The sequence below is a fragment of the Rhinatrema bivittatum genome, chromosome 4 (genome assembly GCF_901001135.1).
Source record: "Rhinatrema bivittatum chromosome 4, aRhiBiv1.1, whole genome shotgun sequence".
Taxonomy (NCBI): Eukaryota; Metazoa; Chordata; class Amphibia; order Gymnophiona; family Rhinatrematidae; genus Rhinatrema; species Rhinatrema bivittatum.
Genome location: NC_042618.1, coordinates 146,727,260 through 146,749,450, shown reverse-complemented (window position 1 = coordinate 146,749,450; position 22,191 = coordinate 146,727,260). Strand labels below are relative to the sequence as shown.

General features: G+C 45.9%; 1 protein-coding gene across 2 annotated transcripts in view; it reads left to right on the top strand.

Annotated features, from left to right (window-relative positions):
* Positions 1-22,191, top strand: part of BAZ1A (bromodomain adjacent to zinc finger domain 1A) — a 514,327-nt gene that overhangs the window by 359,382 nt on the left and 132,754 nt on the right. For both annotated transcript variants that reach the window (XM_029598945.1, XM_029598944.1), the window contains one exon: positions 18,751-18,843. In XM_029598945.1, the coding sequence (XP_029454805.1) occupies positions 18,751-18,843 (93 nt within the window). The remainder of the gene's footprint in view (positions 1-18,750; positions 18,844-22,191) is intronic.

Sequence of the window (22,191 nt, the reverse complement as noted above, 5' to 3'; positions counted from 1 at the left end):
TCAATACTTTACTACATCAGAGAGCCCGGAAGAGTTTCTTGTACTACCAGTACAAGCTTTATCAGCATAGTAATAAAGCGGGTAAGATGCTTGCAAACCTAGTTCACGCAGCCCGCGGATCCCGATATATCCCAGCTTTGCGCTCTGCGTCTGGTCGGATTTTGACCGATACAGCTGACATTTTGCGTCGCTTTCGAGATTTTTACAGTCATCTGTATGCTTCTGAGGGCTGGAACTCTGCAGCATGTACCCATTTTTGTGAGCAGTTCTCTCCTTCGCCTGGCCCAGGATCAACAAGCATTCCTTAATATGCCAGTTACGTTACCGGAAGTAACTTTGGTGATTCAGAAGGCTAAAGCTTTTAAGGCGCCTGGGCCAGATGGATATGGTGCAGGGTTTTACAAGTGTATCTTGGACCTCGTGGGGCCCCCGTTAGTGAATGTTATCACCGCTTTGTCCACCACAGGCGCCTTTCCGGACCACATTAATATAGCCAATATTACTCTCATTCCTAAACAGGGGAAGGATCCATTGGCACCTGAATCCTACCGTCCTATTTCATTACTAAATTTTGATCAAAAATTGTTGGCCAAAATTATGGCAGATCGTTTATCTGAAATACTTCCGTCCCTTGTGGGCAAGGATCAGGTGGGCTTTGTCCGAAAGAGATATGCCTTGACTAACATACGGAAGGTGCTGGCAGCTATGTCAATGTGTCAACAGAGGAGCGCCCCCTTCCTCGTTGTGAGTTTTGACGCTGAAAAAGCGTTTGATAGGGTGGAATGGGGTTATCTCTTTTGGGTATTACAGCAGATGGGATTCGAAGGCTTGTTTTTAAATGTGGTCCGGCTTCTCTATGAAGCTCCTGAAGCTATTGTCATAGTGAATGGCTCTAACTCTGAGGCCTTTTCCATCACTCTGGGCATGAGACAAGGTTGCCCCCTTTCTCCTCTTTTGTTTATTCTTCAGCTCGAGCCCTTATTGCAAAGAATACAGATGGCAAAAATGGTTAAGGGTATGCGTTTCCAATCCTCCACTTTTAAATATGCTGCGTTTGCGGACGATATTTTAGTATTCCTCACAGATCCCCGGAATTCTCTTCAACCCCTACTCCAGTATTCTGGGCCTTCGGAATTTTGTCAGGCCTTCGCTTAAATCTGGATAAGTCTATGGCCTTGGCATTCCCGGATTCTTTGCAAACCACTTGGGGGAGGACTTTCCCCTCCAATGGGCGGGGCCTTCTTTTAAGTACCTTGGAATCATTATACCCCGAGTGCTTACGCATTTATATAAATTAAATGTACTTCCCTTGTTACAGCATACGCAGGATAAACTGCTCACTTGGGCTCGGTTACCTCTCTCTCTAGGAGGCCGAGTTCATCTTTTCAAAATGACTATCTTGCCAAAATGGCTATATTTATTTCAGAATTTACCCTTACAGTTGCGTACAGCGGAGCTCAGACAGACAAAGCTCAGTGTAAATTCTATTGGCGGGGGGGGGGTAGGGGTGGGGAATCTCAAATTCCCTTGGTCTGGATGCGGGAGCGCTGGGGTAGGGGGGGACTGGGAGTCCCTGATTTTGCCTTATATAATTTGGCTAGTAATCTCCGGGTGATGAGAGATTGGCTGTTGGATATCTCCACTGTTCTGTGGAGAGGGAACTGACCACCTCCTTTTCTCTTAAATTTGTATTGCAAGCCCCCGGCCACCACTTTGCCCATGTTTCTGATGTAGAATGCTCTCACCAGACCCATTCGGTCCTCCTGGTTCAAGCTCACGCGCCTGTTGCAGATCCCGCGTATATGCGCTTATTTTCTCCCCATCCAGGGGAACCCTGACTTTACCCCGGGCTCCCAAACAGCGGTTTATAAAAGATGGTGTGTCCAGGGTATTCACTTGCTGGGACATGTCTTGACCCCTGGGGGTACGATTCTGCCGTTTGCTGAACTTAGGGAGGTATATGCTCTTTCTGTTGCGGAGGTCTTCTCTTATTTATAGTTGCAACATTATGTGGGCTCCCTCCCCTCCTCTGTTAGACAAGCCTCTCATTTTCAATCGCTTGATGCCATTTTTTCCTTTGAAAAAGAGAAGGTGCCTTCGCTATCGCAATATTATAGGCTTCTTAAACAGTTGACGGTAGTGGACACGTGTTCCGTTTTGGTGGATAGATGGAATGGAGATGGGGTTTTTACAGTCACTGCATATATACTTAAAGCTTCTTTTAAGCAAGTTTCCCAAATCTCGGTGAATTCTTATTTTAGAGAAATGCAATACAAATTCTTATGCAGGAGTTACGTTTCGCCACAGGGGGCCTTCCATCTAAAAATTTCTCCTTCCCCTGCGTGCATATGTTGTGGAAACACGCTTGGCACTTTGTCCAATGCTTTTTAGGAGTGCCCTCCTATACATAGTCTTTGGACTAAGATGGTTCGGTATATGGAAACATTATTAGGGGTCCACATCCCTCTGTCACACCTGTGGTTACTTTTTGGTTGCATTTCTCCATTACGAATCCGTGGCTTGGGACCTCGCTTGTTCGTAAAGCTTGTTTGGTGGGAAAGAAGGTCATCCTGCTGCACTGGAGAGACTCGTCACCTCCCTCCTACTGGACTTGGCGCAATTGCTTTCATCTTATGATGCTCCTGGATGTGGCAGTAATGCGGCTGTCTCCACGTCACAAGAAGCGTTTCCTGGATGTATGGGACGTCTACTTACAGTCTCTTTCTCAACGTATTCGTAGCTTTATTCTGAATGAGTGATCTCGTGTGGACAACCTTTGACTGGGGCTATATACTAGTCCAATTTGTTGGATGACTGCGTTTATCAGTGGACACTGGCTTTTACAAGTGGATTGGGGTTATGGGGTGGGGGTTGGTGGGGTTAGGGGAGAAAATAAATAGTTAAATTACTTGTGTTCACTGCTGTAGGGGAGTGGTTCAGAACCACGCCACTCTCCCTTTGTTTTGTCTTCTAAATAATAAAAACAGTTTTAACATAGAAAGCTGTGCATACAGACTATGATGTCTTTTGGAGTATTGCGGGGAGTGGTGCACAATGTGCCTTCTCTGTTACAACATCCACAGGCGCTGCCTCCTCTGTACTTTTCCCCGGGGTCGCTGCCAAAAATGCATGGCAAATTTTGCACACCACCATCATGGCGTCCGCATATTCCGGGATCTCCGGGAGACCCCGAATCCTGATGTTCGCCCTCCGGAAACAATTTTCCAATCTTCCAATTTTAGGACAGTTTCTTCCTGGCGTGATTTTAACTCAGCAATTTCATTCGTGAGCTCAGTTAATTGTGTTCTGTGGGTTTCTATTACTCCCTCTGTCTCTTCCACCCGGTGGCTGAGCTCTCTCAGATCCAATCGCAAGGTTTCAATGTTAGCCTGCATGTTATCTTTCAAGGATCTAATCTCAGTCCTCAGCCTTTCAGACCATACCTGGAAATCCTTTTTTGTCAGTATCTCGGTTGGCGATGCAGGGGGCTGATTTCCCTGAGCGCTTACCTCTGGCGGCGGCACAGGACCCGCAGTATCGGGATCCTCGGATAAGGCCGCAAATCTGGATCCTCCTGCATCAAACGAGAATTTCGCCAGATCAACGGCATTTTTTTTTTTTTGCTGGTCATCAGGAATCTGAGCTTCGCCCGGCTCTGTAACTGAAATGCTGTCACACAGAACGATGGATGTAAGTTGTGCTGTTTAATCGCGGGGAGGGAGGAGAGGCAGGCTTAAGCGCCCATCTTGGATGGTGACATCACTCCTCCTCAGAAATTCTGCCTTTGGCTATTTTTAATTAAGGTGAGTTTATTTTGCAATTTTCCCCGTTAAGATCGTGCCGCACGCAGAAAGGGAAGATCGGGAGGGGGGACTGCAGAGAGAGAGAATCCCAAACGGCTAGCAGCCCTCCCGGTTCACGAATAACAACCCACCTATTAAATACTTGCTATTTTTTTAATATCTTGTTTATATTTTATTGTTGATTGTTCCCTTTAACTGGCAGCTCTCACCCAATTTGGGGCTGAGAGAGATTCTGACTGCTGTGCTCGTTAACTGTTTCCCTGCTGTTGTTTGCGCGGCAAAATGGCGGCTGGGGAAAAGCAGAGCCCGAGCTACGCACCCCCCCTCAGCTCTCCTGCCTCTCTGCGAACAGCTCCTTCGGTGGTGTAGCTGATTTCTGGAGGCAACAACTCCTGCCCTCTGATGCTGTGGCAGGAGTCGTGTTATTGAGATTTTAGGGTGGCGAAAACGTTGGTCCGGGAGAAGGCCATGCAGGAATCTCAGACACATGCAGCCATCCTGTGTCGTGGCGAACAGCGCCCCCCCAATCTCTCATTATTTTAAAGACCTCTATCATATCCCCCTCAGCCGTCTCTTCTCCAAGCTGAACAGCCCTAACCTCTTCAGCCTTTCCTCATAGGGGAGCTGTTCCATCCCCTTTATCATTTTGGTCGCCCTTCTCTGTACCTTTTCCAGTGCAACTGTATCTTTTTTTGAGATGTGGCGACTAGAATTGTACACAGTTTTCAAGGTACGGTCTCACCATGGAGCATACAGAAGCAATGTGACATTTTCCGTTTTGTTAACCATTCCCTTCTTAATAATTCCTAACATTCTATTTTCTTTTTTGACTGCTGCAGCACACTGCGCCAACGATTTCAAAGTATTATCCACTATGATGCCTAGATCTTTTTCCTGGGTGGTAGCTCCTAATATGGAACCTAACATCATGTAACTACAGCAAGGTTTATTTTTCCCTATATCCAACACCTTGCACTTGTTCACATTAAATTTCCTCTGCCATCTGGATAACCAATCTTCCAGTCTCGCAAGGTCCTCCTGCAATGTATCACAATCCACTTGTGTTTTAACTACTCTGAATAATTTTGTATCATCTGCAAATTTGATAACCTCACTCGTATTCCTTTCCAGATGATTTATAAATATATTGAAAAGCATCAGTCCAAGTACAGATCCCTGAAGCACTCCACTGTTTACTCTTTTCCACTGAGAAAATTGACCATTTAATCCTACTCTGTTTCCTATCTTTTAACCAGTTTGTAATCCACGGAAGGACATTGCATCCTATCCCATGACTTTTTAGTTTTCTTAGAAGCCTCTCATAAGGGACTGTTAAACACCTTCTGAAAATCCAAATACACTACATCTACTGGTTCACCTTTATCCACATGTTTATTAACCCTTCAAAAAAATGAAGCAGATTTGAGAGGCAAGACTTCCCTTGGGTAAATTCATGTTTAACATGTTCCATTAAACCATGTCTTTCTATATGCTCTGTGATTTTGATCTTTAGAATAGTTTCCACCATTTTTCTTGGCACTGAAGTCAGGCTCACTGGTTGGTCTATAGCTTCCCAGATCACCCCTGGAGCCCTTTCTAAATATTAGGGTTACATTGGCCACCCTCCAGTCTTCAGGTACAATGGATGATTTTAATGATAGGTTACAAATTTTAACTAATAGATCTGAAATTTCATTTTTTTTGTTCCTTCAGAATCCTAGGATACATATCAACTGGTCCAGGTGATTGCTACTCTTTAGTTTGTTTTCTGGCCTACTACATCTTCCAGGTTCACAGTGATTTGGTTCGGTTCATCTGACTCATCACCCTTGAAAACCATCTCTGGAACTGGTATCTCACCTACATCCTCATTAGTAAACACGGAAGCAAAGAATTCATTTAATCTTTCTGCAGTGGCCTTATCTTCCCTAAGAGCCCCTTTAACCCCTTGGAAATCTAATGGTCCAACCGACTTCCTCTCAGGTTTCTTGCTTTGGATATATTTTTAAAAGTTTTTATTATGAGTTTTTGCCTCTATGGCCAGCTTCATTTCAAATTCTCTCTTCGCCTGTCGTATCAATGTTTTACCCTTAACTTGACTATGCTTATGATTTTTCCTATTTTCTTCAGATGGATCCTTCTTCCAATTTTTGAAGGATTTTTTTGGCTAAAATAGCCACTTTTACCTCACCTTTTAACCATGCCGGTAATCATTTTGCCTTCCTTCTACCTTTCTTAATGCATGGAATACATCTGGACTGTGCGTCTAGGTTTGTATTTTTAAACACTGTCCATGCCTGTTGAACACATTTAACCTTTGCAGCTGCACCTTTCATTTTTTTCTATTTTCCTCATTTTATCAGTTTCCCTTTTGAAAATTTAGTGTTAGAGCTGTAGATTTACTTATTGTCCCCCTTCCAGTTATTAGTTTAAATTTGATCATGTTATGATCACTATTCCAAGTGGCCCCACCACCGTTACCTCTCTCACCAAATCCTGCACTCCGCTAAGAATTAAATCTAAAATAGCTCCCTTGGTCATTGGTTCCTGAACCAATTGCTCATGAAGCAGTCATTTATTACATCCAGGAACTTTGTCTCTAGCATGTCCTGATGTTACATTTACCCAGTCAATACTGGAGTAATTGAAATCTCCCATTATTATTGCCTGCCAAATTGGTTAGCTTCCCTGATTTCTCTTAGCATTTCATCATCTGTCTGACCATTTTTTCCAGGTGAATGGTAATATACTCCTATCACTATATTCTTACCCAAGGCACATGGGATTTCTACCCATATAGATTCTACTGGGTATTTAGTCTCTTGTATGATCTTTCTCCTGTTGGACTCTGTACCCTCCCAGACATCTTTTAACAGTAGTTTCTGCTTGGCTTCAATACTGAGGCCCTTTACATTCCAGGATAAAATTGTTAATTCACCCATCTTAGCATTTCATCATCTGTCTGACCATTTTGTCCAGATGGGTGTCATCTACTTGGATTTTAGCAAAGCTTTTGATAAGGTCCCGTACAGGAGGCTGGTGAATAAAATGAGAAGCTTAGGAGTGAGTGCCAAGGTGGGTGGCCTGGATTGCAAACTGGTTGACAGACAGAAGACAATGTGTGACAGTAAATGGAACGTACTCTGAAGAGAGAGCGGTGTTAAATGGAGTGCTGCAAGGATCGGTGTTGGGACCAGTCCTGTTCAATATCTTTGTGAGCGACATTGCGAACGGGATAGAAGGTAAGATTTGTCTTTTTGCGGATGACACTAAGATCTGCAACAGAGTAGACACGCTGGAGGGAAGCTGGAAGAGTGGTTGAAGATATGGCAGCTGAGATTCAATGCCAAGAAGTGCAGAGTCATGCATATGGGGTGTGGAAATCCGAAAGAACAGTATTCGATGGGGGGGAAGGGCTGGTGTGCACGGAGCAGAAGAGAGACCTTGGGGTGATAGTGTCTAAAGATCTGAAGTCGGCAAAACAATGTGACAAGGCGATAGCTAAAGCCAGAAGGATGCTGGGCTGCATAGAGAGAGAAATATCGAGCAAGAAAAGGGACGTGATTATCCCCTTGTACAGGTCCTTGGTGAGGCCTCACCTAGAGTACTGTGCTCAGTTCTGGAGACTGTGTCTCCGAAGGGACAGAGACAGGATGGAACCGGTCCAGAGAAGTGCGACCAAAAAGGTGGAGGGTCTTCATCGAATGACTTACGAGGAGAGATTGAAGAATCTAAATATGTACACCCTGGAGGAAAGGAGGAGCAGAGGTGATATGATACAGACTTTCAGATACTTGAAAGGTTTTAATGATCTAAAGACAATGACAAACCTCTTCCATTGGAAAAAAATAGCAGAACCAGGGGTCACAATTTGAAACTCCAGGGAGGAAGACTCAGAACCAATGTCAGGAAGTATTTCTTCACGGAGAGTGTGGTGGATGCCTGGAACGCCCTTCCGGAGGAAATGGTGAAGACCAAAACTGTGAAGGACTGCAAAGGGGCGTGGGATAAATACTGTGGATCCATAAAGTCTAAAGGATGTGAATGAAGAGAAGAGGCATGGGAGTAGTTTGCGGGAATTACGGCTACTACCTGGAGATTAATATCCTTATTCAATAAACATACTCACTGTCAATGCAACTCCAGCATTGCTCTATGCTTCAACGGCAAGAGGAAATGTGGAAAAAAAGGATTTGCATTCACAAAAAAAACCAGGGAGTAGCTTGCTTGTTGCGGCAGTTACTACCCCAAACCAAATAAGTCTGATACTTCACTTCAGTGCATATCCAGCATAGCTCTCTACTTCATCGGCAGGGAAGAAAGACTGATACTTCACTTTCAGTGCATATCCAGCATAGCTCTCCGCTTCAACAGCAGGGGGGAAAGAGGATTTATAATCAGGAATGAATTACATAGTCTGAGCAAACAAATAATTATGCGAGTAGCTTGCTTGTTATGGCGGTTACTATCCTGAATCAATTAAGCTTGATACTTCACTGGGAATACATATCCAGCGCAACGCACTGCTTCAACGGCAGGGGAAATAAAGACAAGAGGAATTATATTCAAACAACAAGGACTGAATGGCACAGGCTGGGTAAACAAATAAGCGTGGGAGTAACTTGCTTATTGCAGCAGTTGCTACCCCTGACCAATTGAGCTGGATGCTTCGCTTGGATGCAGCTCCAGCGCTGCTCTCTACATCGATGGCGGGGGTGTAGGGAAACTGGAACCATGGGGTTGCTGATGGGGGCCAAGAATAACAGATAAGTATGAGGGAAAAAAAAGTGTGAAAGCTTGCTGGGCAGACTGGATGGGCCCTTTGGTCTTCTTCTGCCGTCCTTTCTATGTTTCTATCATACAAAACAGTTGGAAATCCTCCAAATTCCCTGGCTGAAAAGAACACATTGGTTCTCATAGGACAAGCAGGATGGTAGTCCTCGCATGTGGGTGACATCATCCGATGGAGCCTGGCACAGAAAACTTTTGTCAAAGTTTCTAGAAGCTTTGATTAGCACACTGAGCATGCCCAGCATGCCACTATCCGCGCGTCCACACGAGGTCCCCCTTCAGTCTCTCTTTTTCCGCAGTGCAGTTGCCTTGCGGTTCTGGAGCTCTGCTTCTACTTTGGGTTTTTTTTCTTTTAAAATCGGGTTTTTGCTCAGTCCCATCACTGGGTCCCCATTCGCAGTTGGTTCCTCTCCTCAACATGGTAGGTAGAAAAAATGTTTTGTCCCTTTTGTGGTCTATTCCCAGTACCCCAGTCTCTGTGGCCCCCAGTCATTGACCACGTGCAGGTTATTTTTTTCATGGTGTTGTCTTGTTTTCGCCGGTGCCGTCAGTGCCCACGGACCATTCCCGCACCCATGCCTCTGCCCCTCCAAGGGAAGAACATAGGGAGCTTAGATGCTCTGGGCAAGTTTGCATCCTCTGCCTTGGGGGCCTTGCACGATGTCAGAGGGTGTCCTACACGCCTGGATAAAATGGAGAAACTTTTCGGTGCCAAAAACTCTTCTCAATCCACACCCGCTTCGAAGTCCTTGACACCCGGGGAGGGAGCCTTTTGACACGCTTCCCCTTGCTGCTGCTGCTCCAACTGTGTCTTCCAAGGACCGAGGGAACAGTGAGTGGTCTTCTATGACCTTGCCAGTTTCCAGGACATCAGGATTCTCCACTTCCTCAGCAACAGGGAAAGACCATGCCTTCTATTTAGGTGCCTCTGCTTGAGCGTCTGGATGTCCTTCTCGGTGCCCTCCTGACGCAGCCACTTTCTTGGTGCTTGGAAAAGACCGAGCTGAGCACTATGGGAGATCCTGCAAGCATCGACACCGGTCGCCATCGGCACGTGGCTCCAGTTTCCGGTGCAGTACCGGCAGTTGCCATAACACCACCGAAGCAACTCCGTAGCCCGGAGGCCCCATCCTCTGATATTCTTGGGAGTCCCAGGTGTTCCCCACCGACATCAGTGCTGGGCACCAGTGATGCCTCATCCCCCTCCCTCAGTCCTGGCTTCTCCGGACCTTCAGGAGGAGATGGACTGCAGGGTGCTGAGTGCGGTGCTCCGAGCTCTGCAGAGCGTTGAGCCGCACCCGCCACCGGCCCCCATACCAGTGCCTGAGCCTGCGCCATCTGTTTTAGTTCCCCTCTTGAGTGTCTGGACGTCCTTCTCAGCGCCCTCCTGACACAGCCGATGCCCAAGGGACCTTCAGTTCCCCAGCGGCCACCAGTGCCCCCCTCGGGAGTGATCTGTATCATTGGTTCCAAGGAGGAGGAAGACATGGCCAGTGCCATGTTCCCGAGGCCTCGGTTCCCCAAGCCTTTGCCTGGGCCCTTTGGCCTCCCATGGCCTTTGGTCCTCTTGTTGCTGGGGGAACCATCGATTCCCATGGGGCCCTCTGTGCCTTCGGAGCCCAGGGTTAAGATCCTCCACAGGTCTCGCCCACGCCAGACCCGCTATGGCCATAGTGAGGAGGAAGGCTCTTATGACCTGTGGGGGAAGGATTCCTCTGAGTCTTCATCCGAATTCTCGGATGACCCCCTCTCCGAGCCTTGCCCGCTGGAGGAAAAGCGTCGGTTCCCCCAGAGGATCTTTCCTTTGTGGGGTTTGTCAAGGCCATAGCCGAGCTTATTCCCTTCCAACTTCTTACGGAGGATGATGCATGGCATAAGATGCTGGAAGTACTCCAGTTTGTCGACGCTCCTAAGGAAATTGTGGCGGTTCCCATCCATGACATCTTTAAGGATCTTCTCCTTCGGATGTGGGAACACATGATATCCATATCTCCAGTCAGTAGGAAGGCAGATGCCACCTATTTGGTACAGCAAGTCTTGGGATTCGAGAGGCGTCACTTTCCTCACAAGTTGGTGGTCGTGGAGTCCACCCTTATGAAGGCCAAATGCTCCCGCACCCATGCCTCTCCCCTCTGGGGCGAGAACATAGGGAGATAGATGCTTTGGGCAGAAAGGTCTTTCAGGGCACTATGCTCATCGCCTGTATTGCCACCTACCAGTTGTATATGACCCAATACAACTGGAACCTGAGGAAACAAGGCCAGGACTTCATAGAGAGCTTCCCACAGCAGCAACCAGGAGTCTCTCTCTACCATCGTCCTGCAGTTCTAGAAGCTGGCAAACATGAGGTGAGGTCCACTACTATGTCTTTAAGACTGCGGCCCGAGTAGCCGTCGTGGGCATTGTAGAATGGCCTGGCCCCGGGCTTCTGACCTCTGTCCGGAGGTGCAGGAGAAGTGGCTGACCTCCCATGCACAGGTGACAATCTCTTTGGGGGTAAGGTCTGGGATGTGGTGGCTTAGTTGAAGGACCACCACGAACCCCTCCAACAGCTCCCAGCTAGGACTTTGGATGCCCCTTCCTCTGTCAGGAAATCTTCCAGGCCAAGTTCCAGGAAGTCCTTTTAAAGGCAGAGGAAATATTATCCCCCCCCATCTCTCGAGCTCTCACACCACGCACTAGCTCCAGGGGCCGCTCCCGTCAACAGTGAGCACCCAGACCTCAACCAGCACCCCAGCAAGCCCCAGCTATGGGCTTTTTACTGGTGGTGAGGGAGCACGAGTCAGCCAAACGTACCCCCGGCTCCAGATACCTCAAAAGGAGGCAGGCTGATTGGTTTCACCCAGCACTGGAGGGCTATCACTTCGGACCAGTGGGTCCTTACCATAGTCCATCAGGGATACCGACTCAATTTCAGACAGCTTCCAGAGAAATCTCCCCCATGACCGTCGTGGGGTTCGTCCGCCCAGCAGGTCATACTTCGGACAGAACTCTCTGCCCTTCTCTCAGCAGGAGCTGTAGATCCCATTCCTCGCCCTCAGCAGGGCCAAGGGGTCTCAAGGTATTTCCTAATTCCGAAGAGAAACGGAGGTGTGCGCCTCATTCTCGACCTCAGGGCGTTGAAAAAATGTCTTTTAAAAGAAAAGTTCAAGATGGTTCCTCTGGGCACTCTGATACCTCTCCTCAAACGAGGAGACTGGCTCTGCTCCCTTAATATCAAGGAGGCTTACGCTCACATTACTATCTTCTCTGGCCACAGAAAATACCTCTGCTTTGTGGTGGGGAAAGCTCACTACCAGTACAAGGTGCTGCCTTTTGGTTTCGCCTCAGCCTCTCGCGTCTTCACCAAATGCTTAGCGGTGGTGATTGCATACCTCAGACGTCGTGCAATGCACGTCTTCCCATACCTTGATGACTGATTGATAAAGAGCGACTCCCACACAGGGGCGGGAGTCGCTCTTCCAGCACTTTAGCCCTGATACTGCAGACTCTGTAATCCTTGGGATTTGTAATCAACTACCCAAAGTCTCACCTCTTCCCGTCTCCCCAGCTGGATTTAAAAGGAACCAGGCTGGACACAGTGAAAGTGAAAGCATTTCTGCCCTGCAATCTGGTTCTTTCCCTCGCCTTGTTGGCACCTTTCATACGCAGAAGCCAGCAGGTGAGTGCCCGCCTTGTTGCGCCATTTGTTGGTCCACATGGCAGCTTCTGTCCAGGTTACCTTTCTCTCTTGCTTGTGCATGCAAAGGGCACAATGGACCTTGCGGTTGCAGTGGCAACAGGCCTTCCAGGACCTCGAGAACTGTCTCTCAGTCACAGAACCTCTGAGGACATTTCTGTCCTGGTGGGAAAACCTCTCCAATTTGGGGAATTCCCTTCCAGGCTGCCCTGCCCTAGGTGGTCCTCACCAACGATGCCTTCCATCAGGACTGGGGAGCCCATGTGGATGGCCTCTACAGGCAGGGTCTATGGACCGCTCACAAAGCCTGCTGACAAATAAACATTTTGGAGTTTCGGGCAATCCATTATATCCTCTGGGCGTTCAGGGACCGGTTGTCACGCAAGTAAGTCCTGATCCTGATGGACAACCAAGTTGCAATGTGGTATGTCAAAAAAACAGGGAGGCACGGGATCATTCTTCCTCTGTCACGAGGCATTGCAGGTGTGGTCCTGGGCCCTGTCACACGGGATATTGCTACGAGTGACGTACCTGCCTGGGATTCTGAACGGACTGGCTGACCCACTCCTTTCAGCCACACGAGAGTGGTCCCTAAATCCAGAGGCGGGGGCCAGAATCTTTCATCAGTGGGGAACCCTGGATGTGGACTACTTCACCTCCCCGTGCAGTTACAAGGTGAGCAGTTTCTACTCCCTGTCGCTGGGTGGTGGACATCTGGCCTGCGACGCCTTCTCTCTTCATTGGGGAAGGAGTCTGCTGTACGCATACCCTCCTCTCCCACTCCTCTTGAAGACCCTGCTGAAGCTTCAGCAGGAGAGAGAGGGACCATGATCCTCATGGTGCCTTATTAGCCCCAGCAGATCTGGTTCCCTCTTCTTCAGGATCTGTCGATGAGGGACCCCATTCGGCTGGGAACTGCACCCGATCTGATAACTCAGAACCAGGGTGCCCTGCTTATCCAAACCTCCAGGCCTTAGCCCTAATGGCATGGATGTTGAGCACCTAGTTCTTCAGCCCCTGTTTCCCAGGTGCTGGTGGCTTCAAGAAAGCTTTCCACCAGGAAGTCTTATAGTTTGAAATGGAGGAGATTCTCCACCTGGTGCATGGGGCATGGCTTGGATCCATTCACAAGCCCCCTTCCCAAGCTGTTAGACTACTTGTGGCACCTTTCCGAGTCTGGGCTTCAAACTAGCTCAGTCAGGGTCCATCTTAGCGCTGTTAATGCATACCATCGAGGTGTCACTGGCACACCTATATCAGAGCAGCCTTTAGTGGGTCATTTTATGAGAGACCTGCTTCAGTTGAAACCCCCTCTTCGGTCTCCTGTGTGACCTGGGACCTCAACATTGTCCTGGCGCAGCTCATGTGTCCTCTCTTCAAACCGTTGTGTTCCTGCGACCCGAAGTTCCTTACCTGGAAAGTTGTATTCCTAGTGGCGAGTACCTCGGCTCGTAGAGTCATTGAGCTTCAGGCCTTAGTTATGTACCCGCCATACACAAGATTCTTTCATGATCATGTGGTCTTGTGTACGCACCCTAAGCTCCTGCCTAAAGTGACTAATTTCTACATCAATCAGTCCATTGTTTTATCCACCTTCTTTCCCAGGCCTCATTCCCACCTAGGGGAATGAGCTGTTCATACTTTAGACTGCAAGAGAGCCTTGGCTTTCTATTTAGAATTCACAGCCGGTTACAGGCAGTCCACTCAGCTCTTTGCCGATGGAGAAGGTACAGAGATGGAGAAGGTACAGAGAAGGGCTACCAAAATAAGGGGAATGGAACAACTCCCCTATTAGGAAAGACTAAAGAGGTTAGGACTTTTCAGCTTGGAGAAGAGACGACTGAGGGGGGATATGATAGAGGTGTTTAAAATCATGAGAGGTCTAGAACAGGTAGATGTGAATCGGTTATTTACTCTTTCGGATAGTAGAAAGACTAGGGGGCACTCCATGAAGTTAGCATGGGGCACATTTAAAACTAATCGGAGAAAGTTCTTTTTTACTCAACGCACAATTAAACTCTGGAATTTGTTACCAGAGGATGTGGTTAGTGCAGTTAGTATAGCTGTGTTTAAAAAAGGATTGGATAAGTTCTTGGAGGAGAAGTCCATTACCTGCTATTAAGTTCACTTAGAGAATAGCCACTGCCATTAGCAATGGTAACATGGAATAGACTTAGTTTTTGGGTACTTGCCAGGTTCTTTTGGCCTGGATTTGCCACTGTTGGAAACAGGATGCTGGGCTTGATGGACCCTTGGTCTGACCCAGTATGGCATTTTCTTATGTTCTTATTTGTGTCCTTCGATACCAGTAGGCTGGGAGTGGCGATGGTTAAACAGAGTTTATCTAACTGGCTAGTGGATTGCATCGCCTTCTGCTTTGCACAATTGGGCCTTCAGCTGACAGGCCGCATCAAAGCTTACTCAATGCGGGCCAAGGCGATGTCGGTGGCTGATCTGCGAGCAGTCCCTGTCGTCGAAATTTGCCATGCAGCAACGTGGAATACCCTTCTCACGCTCACAGCCCACTACTGCTTAGACAAAGATGGTCGACAAGACAGTGCCTTCAGTCAGTCCGTCCTACGCAATCTCTTCCAGACCTGAATCCAACTCTTCCTGCATAGTACCCCCTGTTTGGGACAAGACAGTCCTCTGCTGATGTTCCCGTTGGCACTTTGGTGACTGTTGGTCACACCTGCTGCTGGGGACAGCCTGGAGCATGGTATTCACGCATATGTGAAGACTACCATCCTGCTTGTCTAAGAGAGAGTGCAATTGCTTACCTGTAACAGGTGTTCTCCTAGGACAGCAGGATATTAGTCCTCAGGACTCCCACCCGCCACTCTGTGGAGTTGGGTTGTCCTTTCGGTTTGCTGTTTTTATTTTTTCGCTCATATTTTATCTGTTACGAGACTGAAGGGGGATCTTGCCTGGACACGTGGATAGTGGCATGCTGGGCATGCTCAGTGTGCTAGTCAAAGCTACTAGAAACTTTGACAAAATTTTTCCGTGCCGGGCTCCATCCGATGATGTCACCCATAAGTGAGGACTAACATCCTGCTGTCCTAGGAGAACACCTGTTGCAGGTAAGCAACTGTCCTAAATCCACCCCCTCTCCCTGCAAAACAACCCATATTGTAATTCCCCACTGTCAGCCAATTGCCAAACAGGTCACCCAGCTTACTTTCTTACCCATCCAATATAGGCACCATAATTACCCACCCAGCCCTTTTACCTGCTACTCTCCTCCCCCCCCCCCCCCCCCCCAAAAAAAAAACCTCTCCAACCAATGCCCTGAGGAATGGCATCACCAGATCTCATAGCTGTTGAATAAAGCCCACTCTACCACCCCTCCATAGAAAAAGACACCTGATAGAAACAACCCTCCCTGAATCGAGAGCACTCCACAGTAAAGAACAACTTCCTGGAAATAACCTTAGCCAATGCACAATCTAGCCATCAGTAGAAAACCACAAAAGTCTCTCAACACTTTCAAGCAGTCACAATCCTCTTCCTTGAAGGCGCCTTTCAAGTGGCCTCTGCTTGCATAAGTGAAGATCCCCTGGAATGCCTCAGCAGCTTTTCCCCTCCATATTGAACTCCATATTGCGGGTACTTCCTCTCCCCTATGTAGTAGGGGAGAGGAGGTACCAAGCGCATTAGCCATTTTGTGTAACAGGCCTCGGCCTGTAAGATCTGAAGAGGTTAACCCCTGGATGGTAAATTTGAAGGCCAAAGGGAAACCATTTGCTGCGTAGATTTTCTTTCTGGAGCACTAGAAGCACCTCTCTGAAAAGACCTCCTTTTTCTAATAGTCATTGGTGACAAATCTTGAAAAATTTCCACTTGTGGCCTTTCCATTGAAAGTCTTTTATTTCTTTGCAATACTCATAATTTTCTCTTTCATAGAAAACTCATGAAAGCATACCACAATATCTCTGGGCACATTTACTCTAGGTCTCGCTAGGATTCTATGAGCTCTGTCCAGTTCACTTTTAATCATGATTCCTTCTGCTTCATTTCCCAGCAACAATGTATAAATGCTGGTTCCCACTTGCACACAGTCCATGTGCTCTGCTTCCTCCGGTATAAGTTCCCTATTTTCTAGATCTTCGACTCAGTCCTTAAGAAGATTATCTTCCTTCAACAGTTTCATCACTTGCTGGGCAATCTCCCATACAGCCTCCTACTCATCTAATTGGGTTTCTGTAGCATCTACCCAATCTCCCACATTCCCTCTGTAGGTCACCCCCTATTGAGCAAATTTATTTTTTCAAAGTGCTCAGCATATCTCTGAGTGTCTTAAACTAGTTTGAGAAGTCTGCTCAAGAGAGCGGCTCAGTTACCTGATTCTCTGGCATTGCTACAGGGACTGAGTCGTCTTCGTGGCCTGCCTCCTCATCGCCATTTTCTCCTTCCATCTCACTCAATTGGCTCGCCAGTTTCTTTGTGCCTCCAGATTCAAATGAGAAGTGCTTCAAATCGATCAACCTTTTGCGCAACGCCATTGTGGGATAAACCAGAGTTAAATCACCCAGTTTCTTGAGGTGTGATATGGGGGAGGGGAGTTAGAATATACAAACATTACATTTTCACATATATGTGCATATTTTCTAGTGTGTATTCTACCTGCAAATAAAACAGATATAAGATAATTAATTTACTTTGAGGAACATTCTTTTAAGAAGTCTTGATGCATTGATCAAAGCAATTGATATGTCTTGCATTACTTTAATACCAAGACAGATTATCAAAATAATCACATAAGGGCCATACTTGTAGTGCATGCAGTAACTCTATGGCTTTCCCAGTCAGCCCAAACAAGCTGATCCAGTTCTGGTTTTGGCCTGTTTGCATGCATATGGTATTAGATCTGATTTCTCTAAGAAATATAAGATTACATTTCATTCATGAAATGAGGCAAAACCAGGATTGGATCAGCCTGTTTGGGTTGACCTATCTGCTGAGGTGGCAATTCCAGCTGTAGCACAGGGAATCTGGGTTTTGTCTTTATATATTGTCTTTTATATATTGTCTTTTTCCACTGTTTTAACTGACATTTCTCTTAGTCTGGTCATTGCTGCAACGATCCTGAGGTTTGGGAGCCATGCACCAGGGCTACTTTTGGAATCTCTGTATTATGGGTTCTAAATCAGCCATCTGACTGACTTCCTTTTCCCATGGGCTGCAAATGCTTCCTCTGCAGCGTTCCAGACCCAGCCAACCAAGGAGCCGATGCAATACAAGTGTGCTCAGCCGAGGTTAAATAGGCACTAATCCACCTCCTATTGCAATAGCGGGATTAGCGCCTATTTAACTTGCGTCCGACACGGAGTAAATGAGAGAGTGCCCATCACATGCACATTTATCACTCAGATATTAACGCCTGCCTGGAGCATGCATTAATAGCTTAGCGCATTGAAAAGAAGTTCAGAAAAGCAGAAAAAAATGCTTGTCTGTACTTCTTTAAAAGTTTAAAAAAAAAAAAAACCCTCAATCGCCGCATTGAAGACCGACGCCAAGTTTATCGGCGTCAGTGATCATAACCGGCAGACCACCAGTAACCACGGAGTCACGTTAGCAAGCGACCCTAGCACCTCCTTGCTAGCGAGACTCCCTAATTTGCGTAAAACATGGCGGCCCCCTTGTGGGCGCCATGCGTGCATTAAGAAAGCGGGCACTAACTTTTTAGCGCCTGCTTTCCGCATTTTTTATAGCATCAGCCCCCAAGAGTGCAGAAGGCATATTACCAGAATGGAACTGGGGATCCTTCTGCATGGCAGTATGTAACATTGCCACTAGATGAGCCCGTGGTTTTCTTTTAAAGAATTAACCCTATTTTTGTCCAAGGATTGCATATTTTAACACTTTTTTTTTTTTTTTTTACTGTCTAGGCAATTTTCTTTTTTTTGGTTGGGTTTATATAAGATTACCATTTATTATGTGTATTTAAGAGTAGGATGGAACCTGTTGGATTCCATTACTGTGAGGCGTGCTATTGTGTGGGATATATGTATTTTCACAGTTGTTTTGTGATAAGCAGTTGATTCTCAGAGGTACAAGTATATCTTATGTAGGAAAGCTTTGAAAATGTATTTTTACTAGAATTTCATTTACATACATGTTAAATTCATTTGCATTGTGGTTTCACTTTTAGCTAAAAACAAACAAATCTTTTCCCCTTTGGTGGAGGGAATCCTCCACTATCATACTGTATGGTAATTACTGGCCAGATTCGATATGCATGCCTGCCAGGTTCTGGAAAGAGATGTGGTTTGTGGCTCCTGGCCAAGGACTGCTACTTGTAATGGCTGGACTGGATGGGAGAGGGGAGGTTCATTAAAAATGGGGGAAAAAAAAACTTAGCTGTGAATGAAAGTCATGGCATTGCAGCCCTGTAGAGGCACATACCTGATTTGAAGTCTAGTGGAACGGAAGGAAATTTCCAGACTCTTTACATGTCCTGATTTTGAAACTTAGGAGATGCAGAAGACAAAAAGGACCAAAAAGCAGACAAAAAGAAAAAAGACGACAAGAAAAAGAGAGAGGAAGATCAATCTAGTGAGAGGGATGGTAAGTTTTTAATTTTTTTTATTTTTATGTATGTATTGTGTATTTAACTCATACCTTTACATTGGTAGCTCAAGGTGAGTTACATTCAAGTAGAAAAAGTATTTTCCTTGTTCCAGTGGGTTTACAATCTAACTTTATGTATGAGGCAATTGAGGGTGAAGGGACAGTTAAGGATCGGCAATGGGATTTAAACTCTGGCTTCCCTGGTTCTCAGTCCGTTGCTCTAACCACTAAGCTACTGTACACGTTGAAAGTACAATAAATTAAAATGGAGAGAGTAGCTCCCACTTACGTTATACTCATTCTCCATAGATTAGTAGGATATATCAGCCACACAAGCAGGTGACATCAGATAGAACTAGCATAGAGCATTTCTTAGCAAGTTGTAGGAACGCCTAGAATGCTTTATTTGACATGCACAAGACTTCTGCACTATATCTACGCAGGGGGCTACTACAACCCTTTTTTTTTACTTTTTTTTTTTTTAATTCACAGACCTGATACATTTCATGTTTCTCTCCTCAGGGAATATTTATGATTTCAGCTTCCTCAGTCTCTCTCTTCTTTCTTCCTCTCCTTGTCTCAGAACAGATTTTTTGGTACTTTATTTTATTTATTTGTTTTTATATACTGGTGTTCGATTTTACATATCACATCCCCCACATCCCTAGATTTTACATATCACACCCCTAGATTCATCAAAATGCGATAACACATGCATAACACCTGCATAAGAAAAAGGGGCGTGTTTATGGAAATTTTAGAATTACCGCACCACGCGATAACATATCACTTTGCATCAGTAATATCGCATGGTGCGATAAACTTTTCACGCCCTGTGATAATTTGCATCTCGCGCTGCGAGAGAGTCTATAAGGCTTTCATAGTAGACAAGTATTTATATAACTATAGGAGGGTCATTTAAGAACTCGAGGTGAGGTGTTTGTGGTGGTTTAGTGGCCAGTTTATCATACAGAGTGAGAGAGGTATGAACAGCACAGTACACCTCAGTGAAGATTTGACATCATTTGGAGTGAGGAAAGTCTCATAAAGATGAAATTTTGTACTATTTTATCTTGGCCTAGCTTGATGGTTCACTGTTATAGAGTCCATCAAGCTACGGTGAGAGAACATAGTAGAAATTTCCTCTTTGTGAGACCTTTCTCACACTAAATGATGTCAAATCTAAACCGAAGTATACTGTGCTGTTCGTATGTCTCACACTGCATGATAAACTGGCCCTAAACCACCACCTCACCTCACCTCCAGCTATTACATGCCCCTCCTATAGGAATATAAAAGTTGCACACAGAGAGCCTTTCTCGTTGGTTCCTGAACCATTTGCTCCATAAAACTGTCATTTATTCCATCCAGGAACTTTATTTCTCTAACATGTCCTGATGTTACATTTACCTAGTCAATATTGGGGTAATTGAAATCTCCCATTATTACTGCACTACCAGTTTGGTTAGCTTCCCTAATTTCTCTTAGCATTTCACTATCCGTCTCGCCATATTTTAGTTGTAGTCATTGAGCTCATATAGTGAACTTTAGGCTCTAGCGAGTTATCTACCTTAAGTATCGTCATAACAGAGTAGTGCCATATATTTATTCCAAGTTCTTGCCTAATTAGTGTCAGATTTCCACTTTAATCTCATCAGTTTTTTCCAGCTTCCTGCATAGTTTGGCTTACAAAAGAGGCATTACCTTCTGCTTGGAGCATACCAAAGTCCTTAGAAGGTCCAGCCAACACTGTTTCTTTTGACCCATACAATCTTGGATTTGCTGTAGTCCAGCATATTTCCAAGTAAATAACAGATTGCATTCCCTTTTATGCCTGATTAGGTCTAACACTAGATAAATATAATAAACGAACGGTGGACCGATGCATAGAATACACACAAATGAGGAAATCAAAAAATATATAATAGTGTGCTGCGATAGCATTTAGTGTGGTTGCATATAATCAAGAAATTTTGGTAACTTTAAGGAGATTAATGCATCTCATCATAAATAAATTGTAAATGTCCTTTTAATCAGAGAATGTCCTTTACAGATATAAATCTTATTCAAACAACCCCCAACAGTGAACAGGTTGAACAATTGCTCATTAATGAATTGATATTTAACAGTTCAGTCCCCCACTAGGTAGTAATATCAGTGCTCATGTTGTCAGACAAATGGCTGTGTCGATTGCCTATCTAAGGTTGAACTCTGAAATTTGTAAGGCTGCAGTATGGATTTCTATTTAGCATTAACTTCCTGTTGTTGGAACACTGACTCCTGATGTGACAGGTTTGGTCAGACTGTCCTCCATTTTCTCTTGAGGAGTAGGAACTGCTCCATCTCCTCTCTAGTCCATTTTTATTATTTTGGTCAGTCTTTTGTTTTTTGTGTGGGTTATTTTTGTTATCCCAGGACAAGCAGGATGCTAGCCTTCACATATGGGTGACGTCACTGACTGAGCCCTATTGCGGGAAAACTTCTGTCAAAGTTTCTAAAAACTTTTGACTGGCACTGTGAGGCCACTGAGCATGCCCAGCATCCCATGATATTCTCTGCCACAGGGGTCTCACTCTAGTCTTCGTTTTTCCTCGCTGCTCTCAGCATCGCGGTCATCAGAGCCTCTGAGATTTTACTCAGTTTCTGACTGAAAAGTCATTGTTTAAAAATTTTCTCTCCCTCACGGGATCTCACTCGTTTTCTCTCTCACCGGCTGGTGAGATATTTTTTCAGCATTTTTATTCAAAACACTAATAAAATTTTTCTCTCATTCATCGACGGCCGTCGATATCACCATGGCCTCAGGCTTCAAAAAATGCCCAGCCTGTAATCGGAAAATGTCTGTCACAGACCCGCATCTAGAATGCATCGTCAGTTTAAGTGAAAACCACGATATTTCTTCCTGTCAGCAATGTCAGGAAATGACACCGAAAGGAAGAAAACTTCGGCAGGAAAAAATTGATCAACTTTTTCACCTGCAACTTATTCCTTCACCGTCTACTTCATCAAAATCTTCACCGGTGGCAGGTACCAAGAAAATTCTCTTGAAAAAACGTCGACCGGACAGTTCTGTGGACAAAACCTCGCCAACACAGTCGACGATATCGGTGCGATCGGAGACCGAAGTAAGGCCTAAACATAAGCATAGGCAGCGTCACGCCTCGACATCACCGTCAGTTCCCTCCCAGGAGGAACCGTCCGAAAAGTGGCCGAAACACAAACATACCTCGCCGTCACCTAGGCCTCCTTCGGTGGAACCTATAATACTTTCCCCACCTCCACCGGTGCCGAGCGTTCCCCTGGTACCACAAGACTTGACGGCATTCATCAAAGAAGCAGTACTGC